The sequence below is a fragment of the Mesoplodon bidens genome (assembly GCF_964165515.1).
Source record: "Mesoplodon bidens genome assembly, chromosome: 6".
NCBI classification, from domain to species: domain Eukaryota; kingdom Metazoa; phylum Chordata; class Mammalia; order Artiodactyla; family Ziphiidae; genus Mesoplodon; species Mesoplodon bidens.
Window position 1 is genome coordinate 309,163 of NC_138162.1, and position 14,868 is coordinate 324,030.

The 14,868-nt window shown below is 50.4% G+C and overlaps 1 protein-coding gene across 1 annotated transcript in view; it reads right to left on the reverse strand.

Annotated features, from left to right (window-relative positions):
- Positions 1 to 14,868, reverse strand: part of CACNA1B (calcium voltage-gated channel subunit alpha1 B) — a 197,155-nt gene that overhangs the window by 96,197 nt on the left and 86,090 nt on the right. Inside the window, exons 13-15 of the mRNA XM_081237354.1 lie at positions 11,316 to 11,428; positions 9,084 to 9,215; positions 8,829 to 8,901 (exon numbers count right to left, since the gene is read on the reverse strand). Coding sequence (XP_081093480.1) covers positions 8,829 to 8,901; positions 9,084 to 9,215; positions 11,316 to 11,428 — 318 coding nt within the window. The remainder of the gene's footprint in view (positions 1 to 8,828; positions 8,902 to 9,083; positions 9,216 to 11,315; positions 11,429 to 14,868) is intronic.

Sequence of the window (14,868 nt, forward strand, 5' to 3'; positions counted from 1 at the left end):
CTGCTTTTTGCCCCTTAAGAAATCTCTCTCCATCCCAAGGTCATAAAGAATTTTCCTATATTTCTTCAAATCATTTTAAAGTTTGCCTTTTAGGTCTCTAATCCAACTAGAGCTTGTGGTTACTGCTCTGTGCACACGTGAGGATGAAGACCTACTTTTCTCCCACACAGAAGGCTCGTTTTTTGACCACCCCATCCCCCTCCCATTGATTTAAAATGCCATCTTTTTCATATGACCAACTTCCTACATAGGCTTGGGCATGTTTCTGGGCTTTCTAGTCTGTTCTTTGATACTTTGTCTTTATACCTCACTATCTTCATTACTGTAGCTTTATAATAAGTCTTGATATATGGAGGGGCACATCACTCCTTCTTGAACTGTCCTGGCTATTCTTGGCCATTTCCTCTCCCAGGAATCAATATGATGAATTCCAAGAGCAGTTCTGTTGGGATTTGGATCACAAATTAAATTAGGGAGAACTGATCCCTTTATCACAGTAAGGTGTCCCATTTATAAACATAGGTATTCAGTTCTTTTGGTCTTTTAATAACAATTTATAATTTCACCTGTAAAAGTCTTGCATACGTTTTGTGGATTTATTTCTGGATAACATAGCTTCTGTTACTACTGTAAATGAAATCTTTCATTTTAATTGAATATTCTAATTGAATGATACTGTTATATAGAAAAGCTTTATTTTTCCTAGGTTGATCTTGTGTTCAGCAACAATGAATTCTCTTACTATTTCTAATTGATTCTCTTGAGTTTTCTATGTAAATAATCACACCATTTGTAAATAATCACTATTTTGTCTATTCCTTTCCAGTCCTTCTACCTCTTTCTTTTTCTTATTACATTGACTTCAACTGCCTGAATACTAGATATCCTTGGTTATGCTTTCAATCTGTATTAGTCTGGGTTCTCCAGAGAAACAGAACCAAGGGGAGATGTCTGGGTATATCTTGTGGTCATGGAGAATAAGTCCCAAGACCCACAGCTGACAAGGAGAGACAATGGTTTAAGTTTCAGCCCAACTCTGAGTCCAAAGGCAAGAGAAGATGGATGTCCCAGCTCAAAGATGGTCGGGCAGCGAGAGTGGACTCTCCCTTAACTCAGCCCTTTTATTCTACTCAGGCCTTCAGTGGACTAGGTGAGGTTTCCACATCTGCTTTCTCAGTCCACCAATTCAAATGCTCATCTCATCCAGAACCACCTTCATAGACACACCCAGAAACAATGCTTAATCTAGGCACCCCATGGTCCAGTCAAGCTGACATAAAATTAACCACCAACAATCTTTTATCTGTGATGTTTGCTATGGTCTTTGTAAAATAATAGCTTTATTGAGATATAATTAACATACCATATAATTCAGTCATTTAAAGTGTATAATTCAATGGTTTTTAGTATATTCACAAATATGTGCAACCATTACCACAGTCAATTTTAGAACTGAATTCTAAATTCAGAATTTAGAATTCTGAATTTAGAATTTTATTTCCATCTCTTCAAAAAAGAAACCCATCCATATTAGCTATCACCCAACTAGCTGTGGGTTTGTTTTGGGTTTTTTTTTTTTTTTTTTTTGAGTCCTCAGTATTTTAAGTTCTTTGTATGTTTTTCATCATAATATCAATATTTTATCTTTCTAAATCTATTGACATGCTTATTTTTCTCTTTTAAACTGTAGAGATCAGGAAATTACATTGACAAATCATTGTATTACTGAGATAAGCACAGTTTAGCCATGAGGTTCTATTTTATACATATTGGATTTGATTTTTGAATATTCTATTTCAGACTATTTGCATCTACCTTCACTGAGCGAACACTTAGAGTGCCTGCCTGCTGTGTGTCAGGCAACCTTCAGGCACTTGAGATCCTCAGTAGACAAAACAAAGCCCCTGCCTCACAGATCTGTGGAAGGAGAGAGCTCTCTGAAATGGAGCCAGGAGGCCTGTAAGGAATCTGACCTTTTGACCACTTTATGTCCTAATGCAGGCCTCCAGAACATCTGTCAGAAACTCAAGACACTTATCAGACACCTACCCTAAAACGCCTGGTGACAGCCATCCTTGAAGGACACACATTTCCCTTCTTGTGTCAGAGCACAGCCTCATGGCTTTTGTCTTACAAGCCCCCAACTCTTTCTCTTCCCCAAGACACTCTTTTTATTTTAGCCAAATCTGTGTCTCTTGAATTGCAATTCTTAAGACCCCAGAACACTTATTTGCAGCCTCCTGAAGTTTTTTTGGTTGACAGAGCTCACACTCTTTCTGCATTTTGCTTTCCTTACATTGTCTTTGCCGGGCTGTGGGGTCAAGGTTGTCCTAGCCCCATGAAATGGTTTCTTCCCTTCTCTAGAAGTGTCTGAGTCCATTATCATTTGTTCCTTAAAGGCGTGGCAAAACTCACCTTATAACTCCCCGAGCCCTGGGCAGGAGGCAGGAAGGCAGGAAGAGAGCTTTGACTAGGGATTCCATTTCTTTAATGGTTATAAAATTATCCAGTTCTTTTTTCTTCTTGAGCTAATTTAAGTAACTAATGTTTTCCTATAGAAGTGCACATTTCATCTAAGTTTTCAAACCTATTGGCATAAAGTTGCCATAATATTCTTTTGGGATTTTAAAAATACCTCCCTTTTCTGTAGTTATACCTCCCTTCTGGGCTATACTTTTTTAAAAAATATTTTTTTATTGAAGTATAGTTGATGTACAATATTAGGTAAGTTACAGGTGTACAATACAGTGATTCACAATTTTTAAAGGTTATATGCCATTTATAGTTATTATAAAATATGGCTATATTCCCTATATTGTACAATATATCCTTGTAGCTTAATAGTTTGTACCTCTTACCCCTATATTGCCCCTCCCCTCTCCCCTTTCCCCACTGGTAACCACTCTTTTATTCTCTTTATCTGTGAGTCTGCTTCTTTTTCATTAGATTCACTAGTTTGTTGCATTGGGCTATACTTTTTGTGTTTTTTTCTTTATCAGTCTTGCTATAAAGTTATCTACTTTATTAGCCTTATTGAGAACGAGCTTTTTAGGATTTTGTTATCTTGGTATTTTAGTTTTATGTTTCATTAATGTCTGCTCTTAGCATCATTTTTTCCTGCTTTCAATTTCTCTTTGGTTTACTCTATTATTCTTTTTTCTAGATTTTTAAGATGAGTACTTAACTTATTTATTTTTAGTCATTCTCTTATTTTGATAATTGCTTTTAAGACTCTAAGTTTTCCTCTAAGTATTGCTTCAGACTCATCCTATGAGCTTTGCTAATTATTGTTCAGTTCTAAATATTCTGTACTGTCCACTGTGCTGTCTTCTTCAACTCAAACCCTCAGCTTTCAAATATGGGGAAGATCTTAAGTGACTGTTTACTAGTGCTTTCTATTTATTTAAGTAATATCAAGAATGTGCTGGACTTCCCTGGTGGTGCAGTGGTTAGGAATCTGCCTGCCAGTGCAGGGGACACGCATTTGATCCCTGGTCCCAGAAGATCCCACATGCCGCGGAGCAACTAAGCCCGTGTGCCACAATTACTGAGCCTGCGCTCTAGAGCCTGCAAGCCACAACTACTGAAGCCCACGTGCCTAGAGCCTGTGCTCCACAACTACAGCCTGTGCTCCACAACTACTGAAGCCCACGTGCCTAGAGCCTGTGCTCCACAACAAGAAGCCTGCGCACCTCAACGAAGAGCAGCCCCTGCTCGCTGCAACTAGAGAAAGCCCGTGCACAGCAACAAAGACCCAACGCAGCCAAAGAAAAATAAACAATATAAATAAATTAAAAAAAGAATGTGCACTGTAGGAGTGTGATTCTTTAATGCTTGTAGAAATTTCCAGAGTGACTTAACAAGTGATCAATTTCTGTAAATGTTCCTTGTACCCCAAATAATGACTATTTTATTCACTATCAATTGGCAAGTTCTGTATGCATCAGCCGATTTGTGACTGTTGTGCGCATGAGTTCTTTTACATCCTGTCTAATCCCTTATCAGCTTCATCCTTCAGTCTGATAGAAATAAAATCTCTTAAAAGAGAGTGAACTGTTGATTTCTCCTTGTAATTCTGTCGGTTTTTGCTTAGTATGTTTTTTGAGCCGCGCTGTTAGGCTGCATCTTCCTTTTATTGTTATGTAATGTACTTCCTTTTTTTTTTTTTTTTTTTGTGGTACGCGGGCCTCTCACTGTTGTGGCCTCTCCCGCTGCGGAGCACAGGCTCCGGACGCGCAGGCTCAGCGGCCATGGCTCACGGGCCCAGCTGCTCCGCGGCATGTGGGATCTTCCCGGACTGGGGCACGAACCCGTGTCGCCTGCATCGGCAGGCAGACTCTCAACCACTGCGCCACCAGGGAAGCCCTGTACTTCCTTATTTTTACTACAGCTTTTTTTTCACCTTCTTTCTCACTTCTATTTTGGCTGATGTTAACATTACACCAGCTTTCTTTTGGTTAAGGTCTACTTAGTTTTTGTACCCATTTAATTTTAAATTATGTACGATTTCAAACATTCAGAAAGGTACAATGAATAATATTTAAAGCTGTGTGTACCCATTACCCAGTTTAAGAAATAAAACTTTAAAATGTAGCTGAAGTTCCCTCAATAGAAATCTCCAGTCTCATTCCTCCTCTCCCCAAGCCCACCTCACCCTGAATTTGGTGTTAAACATTCCCATGCAAGCTTTTACACCTTTACTTCCATATATACCATAAACAATATTGTTATGCAATATGTTTTGAAACAAGATGTTTCCATCCTTACTAAATATTTAGTATCATATGCTAAACCATAATGGAAAAGAATGGAAAAAAGAATGTATATATATACGTATAACTGAATCACTTTGTTGTACAGCAGAAATTAACACAACATTGTAAATCAACTATACTTCAACTTAAAAAATTAGTTAAATAATATCATATGCTTTGTATTATTCCAAATCTTGCTTTTTTTTTTTTTTTAGCTTAACATTGCTTGTGATCCACGTCAATATAGTTAATTCTAGGTCATTCACGGTCCTGCTGCACAGACGGAACACACTCTCCTTATCCACTCTCCTGATGATGCACAATCAAGAGGCTTCCAGCGTTTTGCTATCATACACGATGCTGCTGCGATGGTCTCGCAGGTCTCTCTCTGTGCATCAGGCCAGGGACCTTCCAGAGCACGTACCCACAACCCCAACTGCTGTTGTGTGAGTTCTGGTGGGTTAGATACTGTGACATTACTTTCCAAGGTGGTTCTACCAACCCACCAACAGCATAAAGGAATCCTCATTTCTCCACATCTTCTCTAAAACTTGAGACTGTTAGATTTCTTAATTTCAACTAAACTGACAGGTGGGTTTACTTTGCATTTCCTGACTACGGGTAAACAGATGATGGTTTTTACAGGGCTACTCATCAGCCCAATTTCCTGTCCCGAGCTCCTTGCTTATACACTTTGCCCTTTCCTGCTGCATTATTTGTCTTTCCTTTTTTTTTTTTTTTTTTTTTTTTTTCTTTTTGCGGTACGCGGGCCTCTCACTGTTGTGGCCTCTCCCGTTGCGGAGCACAGGCTCCGGATGCGCAGGCCCAGCGGCCATGGCTCACGGGCCCAGCCGCTCCGCGGCATATGGGATCCTCCCAGACCGGGGCACGAACCCGTATCCCCTGCATCGGCAGGCGGACTCTCAACCACTGCGCCACCAGGGAGGCCCTTGTCTTTCCTTTTTGATTTGTGGAAGTCTTCGATTTATTCTGGTTATTGGTTATTTATTCTGGCTGTTGGTTATTAGCTAATGCTGTGGAAACATCTACTCCCAGCCTATGACTTGTTTGTTTGACCTTCTTATGGTGTCTTTTGATGCACAGAAATTTGTATTTCAATAGCCAAATTTGTCAAAGCTTTCCTTATGATCTGTGCTTCTTCACATCTTCCTTAAGAAGGCTTCCCCTGCCTTCAGTCAGTAGCATTACTCTCCTGTATGTTCTAAAATTTCAGAGCTGCTCTTCACATTTACGTCTTAATTCATCTGAACTGATATTCAAATCTGCTACAGGGTAGAAATCCAACTCCATGTTTTCGTCTAAGGATAACCAAACTGTCCCACTCCATCTGCAGTGACAACATGAGTGTTCTGTGTATATAACTATTTCATCTGTAAATAATGACATTTTTCTTTCTTCCTTGGCAATCCTGAGAAATTTTATTTCATTTTTCTTCTTATTCTACTGCACTAAGACCACTGATACTAGCATAATCTGCTAAGGGTTTTTATTTGCAAGGAGTGTTGGGTTTTATCATGGGATTTTCTTTTAGAAAAAAAAATTCACGATGGACAGTTTCAGACATACAAAGTGGAGAGTGTAATGTATCCCTACGCACTCATCACCCAGCTTCAACAATCAACACGATTTGCCAGTCTTGTTTCATCTGCCTCTCTCTCTGGTGCTTGCCTGTGCTTTTGCTAGAGATCAAATGTTTTTTCTGATCATACATGGTTTTTTTCCTTCTTTCATCTGTTAAGATGATGAATTACATTAATAGACCTTCTAATGTTAAATCATCTTGCATTTCTAGGATAAATTCAAGTTGACCATAAAGATGATCTAATCCAGATTGGATTAGTTCTTATTTCCCTCAGGATGTTTTATCTATGTGTGATAGTAATCTACATTTTCCTTCTCTTATGGTGTCCTTGTCCAGTGTTTTCATATCAAGGATATTCCAGTCTCATAAAAGGGTGGGTGTTTCCTGTTTAACTTCTCTGGAGTCGTCTGTGTAAAATTGGAGTAACCTTTCTTAAATATTCAGCAGAATTCACTTGTAAAACTGTCAGCGTGGTCTCCAAGGCAGGTAGATGTTTCAATTATTCAATTATCATTCAGAAATTATTCAATTTCTGAAATAGCCCAGGTTTTCTGCTTCTCCTTGGGTTAATGTACCTTTTCCCCCCATTTATCCACTTTCCTAAACGTATCCATATCCGTGTCTGCAGTGCTCTCAGCAGTTGGGTGTGACTCTCAGAATCTGTGTCTGGATGTGTCTTCCTTCCACCTCAAATTGCGGCTCTCTGAGTGGGAATTCCAGGCCAACAGGGACCGTCCTCCAATATTTTAAAGTTGCTTTTCCCAGACCTTCTGGCATCATTGCCACGAGAGGCCTGCCATCAGACTGGCATTCTTTTGCAGGAAATCTTTGTAGAACAGATTTTAAGATTTTCTCTGTATCAGGCTGTGTCCAGGTCTCAGCTCTTTCTGGAACATCGCTGGCACCCTCTCTCACCGCCTCTGAGCCGCAGCTGGCTCAGGTCCTCCACGTTCTGAGAGGATCACGTCAGTGTACGGGTCCGCCTCCACTTTTTATTTAAACAGCTCGGTTCAGCCTCCACTTTTTATTTAAACAGCTGTGTCTTTTACTGCTAGGAATGTTACGTATTTATCTTTCGCATTAACCAGAGATCCTCAGTTCCGAGGTGGCTTTCTTCCGTAATTTTGTGCTGAGTTCTTCCTTCAGCCCTCTAGGGGTTAAAGGCACCTGCATTAGTATGCTGCTTCCGTTTCTTAGGAGCGGCTCACCCTCCACCTGTGGGCATGGTCGGGCAGCTTCACCAGGAGCAGAGTTCAAGCTGTTCTCCCCCTGGTCACATGCCTCCCTGTGCCCTCTCCAACCCCATTCAGAAGCAGGGGCTCCGGCCTGGGTCTCAGGCCCTCGACCCCGTGTCATTCTGTGGGCGTTACAGGCCCGGCTGGGCCAATGGTCAGTCCTGGCGATCTTCTCAGCCTCCTCCAGCCTCAACCACTCTCTCAGCCTCCTTAAAGGGCTGGACACTTCCCCAGCTCTGAGTCAGTGAAGCCACTGGCGATGCTTCTGATGGAGACGGTGCGAAGGCTAGTACGCTGACGGGCAACCCAATCCTTAAAGCTCAGAGGAGGGCGAAGCCACAGGACTCGACAGCGGGGTCGGACAGGAGAGCGATGGCAGCCTGGGGTCGCCGGGAGCAGACGCGCCTCTGGGAGACGAGCCACTCTGCTCCACCCAGGTCGGGAGGGGGGCTTGCGGGTGGGGTCACCAGACTGAGTCACGCTGTCAGCCAGCCTCCAGCGCGGTGCGGATGGTCGGCTGGAAAGACGCCTTCCTTCGAGAGAGGAGCCCCAAAGGTCCCCTCTCCATACACTCACTGTGGCTCCAGCGCTGGCTGGGGGGCAGCGCCGGCGGCCCCAGAGGCCAGGAGCAGGCAGGGCCCTGGCCAGAGCGCCTGCAGCCTGTGGGCCTCCCTAAGTGCCATCGTGGGCACCCCCGCCCCGCCTGTCCTGCTTGGCCTCAAGACGTGGCAGAGGATGTTCGTGGGACAGAGGGCTTTATCACATTGGTGAGGCCAGTGGGGGGCACCCAGGGGCCACAGCTCTGTGAGGGGGACAGCGCTGAACCGGGAGAGTCCTCAAGAGGGAACCAAGGCTCAGCGTCCCCAGGGGCTGCGGGCAGCGTGTTTCCAGATAGAAAGGGAAACTGAGGGGCCGCTGGGGCCACTGGAGGGAGAAGCCTGGGGAGTGCTTTCCTCTCGACACTCAATGGACAACGACAGCTGTGATCGGTTCCAGGTCTCGGGGGCAGAGAGGTAAGTGGCAACCTGAAGCCAGGGCCTCCCAAGGGGTCCACCTGCTCCTCGGGCAGCTCCCTCCCAACCCCGTCCCAGTGCGGGGGGTACACGTCAGAGGCCTGCTGTGCCTGCCCCTCACGGGCGCTGGGGAAGGGCTGACGGGGAAGGAAGGCTGCGTACCCTGCACACCCGGCAGGGGGGCCCCACACACCAGAAGTGAGCCAGGAGCCAGGAGCCTTACCTGGAAGACAGTGAGGATGGCAGCGGGGAAGGTGTCAAAGTTGGTCGTCGGAGTCTCGTCCTGAAAGTTGAACCTGAGAGGAAAAAGGGTCTTGGACAGAGGCAGCTCCATCGGGACCAGGAGGACCGGCACCTGGACGGGCTGCGTCTGGTGTCAGCGGCAACCCCTCGGGACCCTCGGCGGGGAGCGGAGGACGAGCCCGGGGCGGCATCGTCCCCTCTGAGCCCTGCGTCCCGGGGACCCGGCCTCACTTACTGTCCCCCGAAGAGCTGCATGCCCAGCAGAGCGAAGACCACGATGAAGAGGAAGAGCAGGAAAAGCAGGCTGATGATGGACTTCATGGAGTTGAGCAGGGACACCACCAGGTTCCGCAGGGAGCTCCAGTACCTGCGGGGAGCGGCCTGGTCCGAGTGCGCCTGGACGCCCGGACACGGACGGCACGTGCCTGTGGCTTCCGGCACCTGCTGACCTGAGCGCCCCACACTCGGTGTATGGAGAGTGCTTTCTCCAGGGGTCCAGACCACCTGTCTGGACCACGCCCGCCCCCCCCCCACAGGGACAGCAGACGCCGAGGGTCCAGCGCTGAGCTCACGATCGCCTCCTACACCTGCTCCCCAGTCTCCCCCTGCCCACGACCACGGAACTCGCAGGAAGCAAGGGCCACGGCCACGCAAGAGAAGGGGCTGCACTGGAGCATCCATCAGCATCGCCATCCTTAGCACGTGGGTCCCCACGCAAAGAGCCTCCGCTGAGCAGGCTGGGCAAGGGGTGCAGATGCTGACCCCAGCGGCCCCTCCCAGAGGGCCAGGGCCACACAGCACGGAGCAGCCCTCCAGCCTCGACTCCCTTCCACCCCACCCCTCCAACGCTCCTGGGGCTCCGAGACTCTGTCCCTCTCATTCAGCTGGACGCCCCTGGCTCACAGGCCCCCTGAGGTCTGCCCACGGTCTAGCTGCCGCTGGCTCACTGGGTGGTGAGACCCCTCCAGCTGCGACCCCAGCAGAGCCCAGGCGGACGTACCACGTGCCTCTGTGCCTTTGCACTTGCTGTCCTCTGCCCTGGCCTAGGGCATCTGCCTGGGGCATCCCTGAGCCCTTGTCCCCAGTGCTGTGTCACAGAGGCCCACCATCCTCCTCAGGCCCTCTGACTAGGTAGGTGAGAGTTAACGGGAGATGGGCTGGAAGACTCCAAACAGCCTTCTCGTGGGATGGGCAGGGTGTAGGTCAGCCCACGTCAGGACTGGGGCCACCCGCTTTCCAGGAGGAAATGGAGCTGCTAAGACGCCAGGCCCACGACCGAGGTAAGGGAAGCGCCGGCCATCACCTCCTGAAGCCCCTTCTCCCGCAGAAGCAGCAGAGGACGGAGGGCAGGCAGCGCAGGGCACCCAGCAGCCTTTGTGGGCCAAGCCGACCGAACTCCTGTCCAAAGCTCCTCCACGGTTAAACTGTCCTGACCTCAAATGGCCTCAGGTTTGGATTTAAAACAGAACAGAAAAGACCAGGAGGCTCTGTCGGTCACTGCAGCGGGGGCCTGGAGCCCATGCCACCTGTGCAGGCTTGGTCTGGACCGTCCCACAGCTGTCGTGACCTGGGCCACCAGGGACACTGCGCGGAGGCTCGTGCCAGGCACGTGCGGGCCACACGCTCCAGCCGCTCACAGGGTGGGATCCTCAGAGCCTCGGGGTGGCTTGGTACCACTGAGGAGTCCTACGGCCGTGGCCATTGGGGTGAGGGCAGCTCTGCTGCTGCCGAGACAGCTGTGGACGAGGGCGGCCCCCCTTCCCAGCATGGCTGCTGTGGCAGAGAGGGGGGCGGTTTGGCCTGCGTCGCATTCTGGCCTGGGCCTCAGCCTCCTTGTGGGCGAAAGGGAGAGACCTGCTTCCAGGGCTGTGAAGAGCTAAGTGGGATGAAACTGAACACACGGTCAGGGCCTCGTCCTGTCACCAAGGACAGGACAGGCAGTGTCGGCCCCGAGTGGAAAAGACAGGCCTGGGAGTTCAGGTCAGAAGGTCAGAGCCCCATTGGGGCCAGGACGGGAGCAGGGCTGCAGGGCAGGTGAGCAGACTTAGGGGCGGGACGATGGGAAAACATCCATCTGATAACCTGTTTTCTCCGTTAACTATGGAGCAGAGTCATCCTTTGAGGTTGGAAGGGGGGCTTGCTGATTTCAAGAGAGGAGACAGGGTGAAGCTGTGGGGAACGAGCTAACGAAAGAACCACAAGTGCTGGGGCAGTGCTGAGGCTGGAAATGGCGCTGCAGGTGGACGGGCTCCCAGGGCCGACACGAAGTCCTGCTGGGCTGTGGCCCTCGCTCGCATGGGCTGCTTTGGGACTGTCTTCTGTTTTTAACCAGTTAAAACCCACAGAAAGAGATTCCAGGCAGCTGAGGGCAAGACCCATGCCGCACATCCCCAGGAGTGGCACCTGTGTTGGCCTGGCTCCCACGCTGCCTGCGCCCCCGCCCCCCCAAAGCGCACAGATGACATACTTCGTGACTTTGAAGATTCTCAGCAGCCGGAGTGCCCGCAGCACACTGATCCCAAAGGAGGTTCCTGGCTTGATGGCCGCCCAGACCACTTCGAAGATGCTCCCCACGATGACCTGCAACGGAGATGGGGTCAGCCTGGGGTGCGTGTGCGGCTGCTTCTCTCCATAAGTATCTGCCTCACCCACCCCGTCCGCAGCTCAAGCCACAGAAGGCAACATGAGGCGCAGGCCTCACACTGAGCCCCTGCAGCCTCCGGGAGCTGCAGACGGTGTCCGTCCTTCCCCCACCCAGACACACCAGGAGGACACAGAACATGAGCGAGTTTGGCCGCAGCTTTCCTGGCAGATCTTAAAGCCTCCTCGTCTGATGCCTCCCCTGTGCTTCATCACAGCCCGGTGACCCCTCTGGGGCCGGCAAGCCGCCCCCGACAGCTTTGACCGTTAGGCTGCTCTCACACAGACCCACAGACTCTGCTTCCTTGTAACATCCCCTTTCTGGTCCTGCCACCTCTGAGATGTTCCAGTTCATAACTGCATCTTGTCTTCTTCCAAATAGCGGGAGCCAGCAAGTACCACCAAGGACAGATGGGGGCAGGCCTGCCCCTTGTTTCACCAACAGTCATCCTGGGCGCCGTCCACGTTGCTGGACCGGGACTTGCGGGCAAGAGGCCTGCCCCTCCTACCAGCCACTCCTCAGCATCCGTGTCTCATGTGAGGGACTCAGAAAGGACAGAGCAGCAGGACTGAAGCACAGCAGACCCCTCACCCAACGGCACCCGAACAGAATTCCCTCCCCGGCCACTGCACCTCGCAGGGCACAGCCGGGCTTGCGGCCAGCGTGAGCGCCCGTGTGCTCTTCGTGCGTGCGGCTAATTCTCACTCCTTCTAAGCTGGCTTCTGCAGCCGGCGTGGAGAACTCCACCGCCGAGCGTCAATCTCTTAAACTCCCTTTTGCTTCACTTGGCTCACACATCACCTGAGGTTTCAGTCACTTCCACCCATTTCATACCAACTGTAAACACGATCAGCTCTACATCAACATCCTCACCAAGCCTGACAAACAGTGACGGTGCCAGGGCAGCGGCCCCTGCAGGTTAGCACTGGTCCACGACCCTGCCTGTCTGGTCTGCTGGCTGCACCAGCTCCGCGTTGCCCCAAATGCACAGCCTTCCTTCCACTGCACGTTTCCCCACCGGGACGCAAGCGCGTCATTCAGAGGAGTTCAGACCTGCCCACAGCTGCTGCACCCACTACGACCCTAGCAAGGTAGCAAATGGGACGAGCTTGTCGCGTCTGTCCTTGGTCCCCCGAAAATCACCACCGATTTGTCTCAGCATCACACAGCACCCAGATCGTGCCCAGGACTGAAGACTATTGTTTTCTTTCTTTCTTTTTTTTTTTTTCCGTATGCGGGCCTCTCACTGTTGTGGCCTCTCCCGTTGCGGAGCACAGGCTCCGGACGCGCAGGCTCAGCGGCCATGGCCCACGGGCCCAGCCGCTCCACGGCATGTGGGATCTTCCCGGACCGGGGCACGAACCCGTGTCCCCTGCATCGGCGGGCAGACTCTCAAAAACTGCGCCACCAGGGAAGCCCAAGACTATTGTTTTCTAAATCTACTTTCTTCTCACTGTCACTCTTCCAACATGTCTCCTGTTTTCCATGAATCCTCAAAATTTGCTCGCATTGGTTCACAATGTAGGTGGCCCCTCAAGACGGCCCCCATGATCGCCACAGCTTCGGGTTCACCCCCTTGTACAACCCTGTCCCCTGGAGGGTGGGATGGACCTAGTGACCCACTTCTAGCAAACAGAACACAACAAACATGATGGGCTGGCACCTCTGAGAACAGTTACAAGAAGACTGAGGCTTTGGCCTTTGTGCTCTCGGCCCTCTCTTGGGCCACGGCTGCCGTGCTGTGAGGATGCTGGGGCAGCCTGTGCAGAGGCCCATGTATGTGACCAGGCCCGAGCCTGCCAGCAGCCACCGGAGTGAGGCCGGAGGATGACTCCCTGAGGTCTGTTGACAGCCACGAGCACCAGCTTGGAAGGGAGCTCTCCAGCCCAGCGGAGCCTGCGAGGACTGAACCTCGGGAGGGACCCAGTGAGTCACAGCCTGGCTGCCCCCCCACCGGAATGAGAGGACGAACATTTGCTGCTTTAAGCCACTAAGCCCTGGAGTAACTTGTTACCCAGAAGGAAAGACCAATAGCGACTTGGGAAGCAGGAGTGCCATGCTGCTGAACTAAGAGCCCCAGGCGCGGGGCGGCTCTGGAGGCAGGGAGCGGCCCCAAGCAGCACATCGGCGACGGCCTGAGGCGCCCTGAACACACTCTTCCGAGGGTTCTGGGCTCTGAAGGTGCCGCCCGTGAGGCCTGCAGGAGAACGAGGGGGCACAGGAAACTAAGGATGGGAGCGGGCAGAGAGCCACGCTGCAGCCGCAGGGGCAGCGGGAGACGTGCCTCCTGCGCTGGGGTGCTGGCGGAGGCGCCGTCCAAGCAGAGTGCGTGCGGCGCTGCTGCCTGGCGTCTCCTGCTGCTCAAGGCCAAAGGCAGGAGGAGGGCGGGAACTGAGGAAGCGCTGCTAAGTGAAGAGAAGCCACAACTCGCTAGTTTGGGAGATGCTCAGCCTCTCCAGAGACCAAATGAGGCCAATGTTAAGAAATGGCAGTGGTCAAAAAAAAAAAAAAAAAAAAAAAAAGAAATGGCATGGTCTAAAAATGAAGCCAAGGGCACGACTGGGGGCTGGTATGGAAGATCCCAAAAGATCAAAGGCGGGGCCTCAGAGCATATTCAGCCGCTTTCCGGCCCTTCAAGGGATGTAGGGTGAGCCTCGCAAATGGGCCTCATGAAGCAGTAAGTCCTCCAGGACGTGGAAGGGTGTTGACCTTGGTCATCTCAGCAGCAGCTCAGTCCGAGAAGGGCTCACCTCCAAGACAGCTGTGGGCACGGCTTCCGTCCACTGGTGTGAACTCTGGGAAGACTCACAACACACCCACAATGCTCTTAAAAGGCTTACATGCACAAAAATATCACCAGCTTGGGTTGAAATGCCAAAACCAAAATGAGGCCTTTGGATTCCCAAAATTCTACTAAGTAGGAAGCAGGCCGAGAAAACCTCAGCTGAAGACGTTTACTACCTTTCACGAAAAGGAAAGGGGACTCAGGGTAAAACCAAGAGCCCAAGGGCCCCCAGGCCCCAGAACGAATCAGGGCTTTCCCAACACTTGCCGGCTGGAGTCCAGCCAGCCCTCCTGTGCATCTCACTGGCCCCGTTTTGAACGGGAAGGTCTAAAGCAGCTACCCCTGCCCATCCCACCGCCATATGCTGGGTGTCGGGGTGGACAGCTTGTCTCTCTCAGTTCACGGCTCTAAGATTGAAAGAAACTGTAGGAGCCTCAACCAGACCTGGGTCCCATTTGGATGGCGAGATTCGGGGCACTGAGCTGATGCCGCGATGGGATGCGTCTGGGGAACTGGGAGTGGAGGTGAGTGTACCTTACACTGGGAGGAACCTGGATCAGGGGACTGGGGTGGTCACAGCCTCCGGGACGGCCC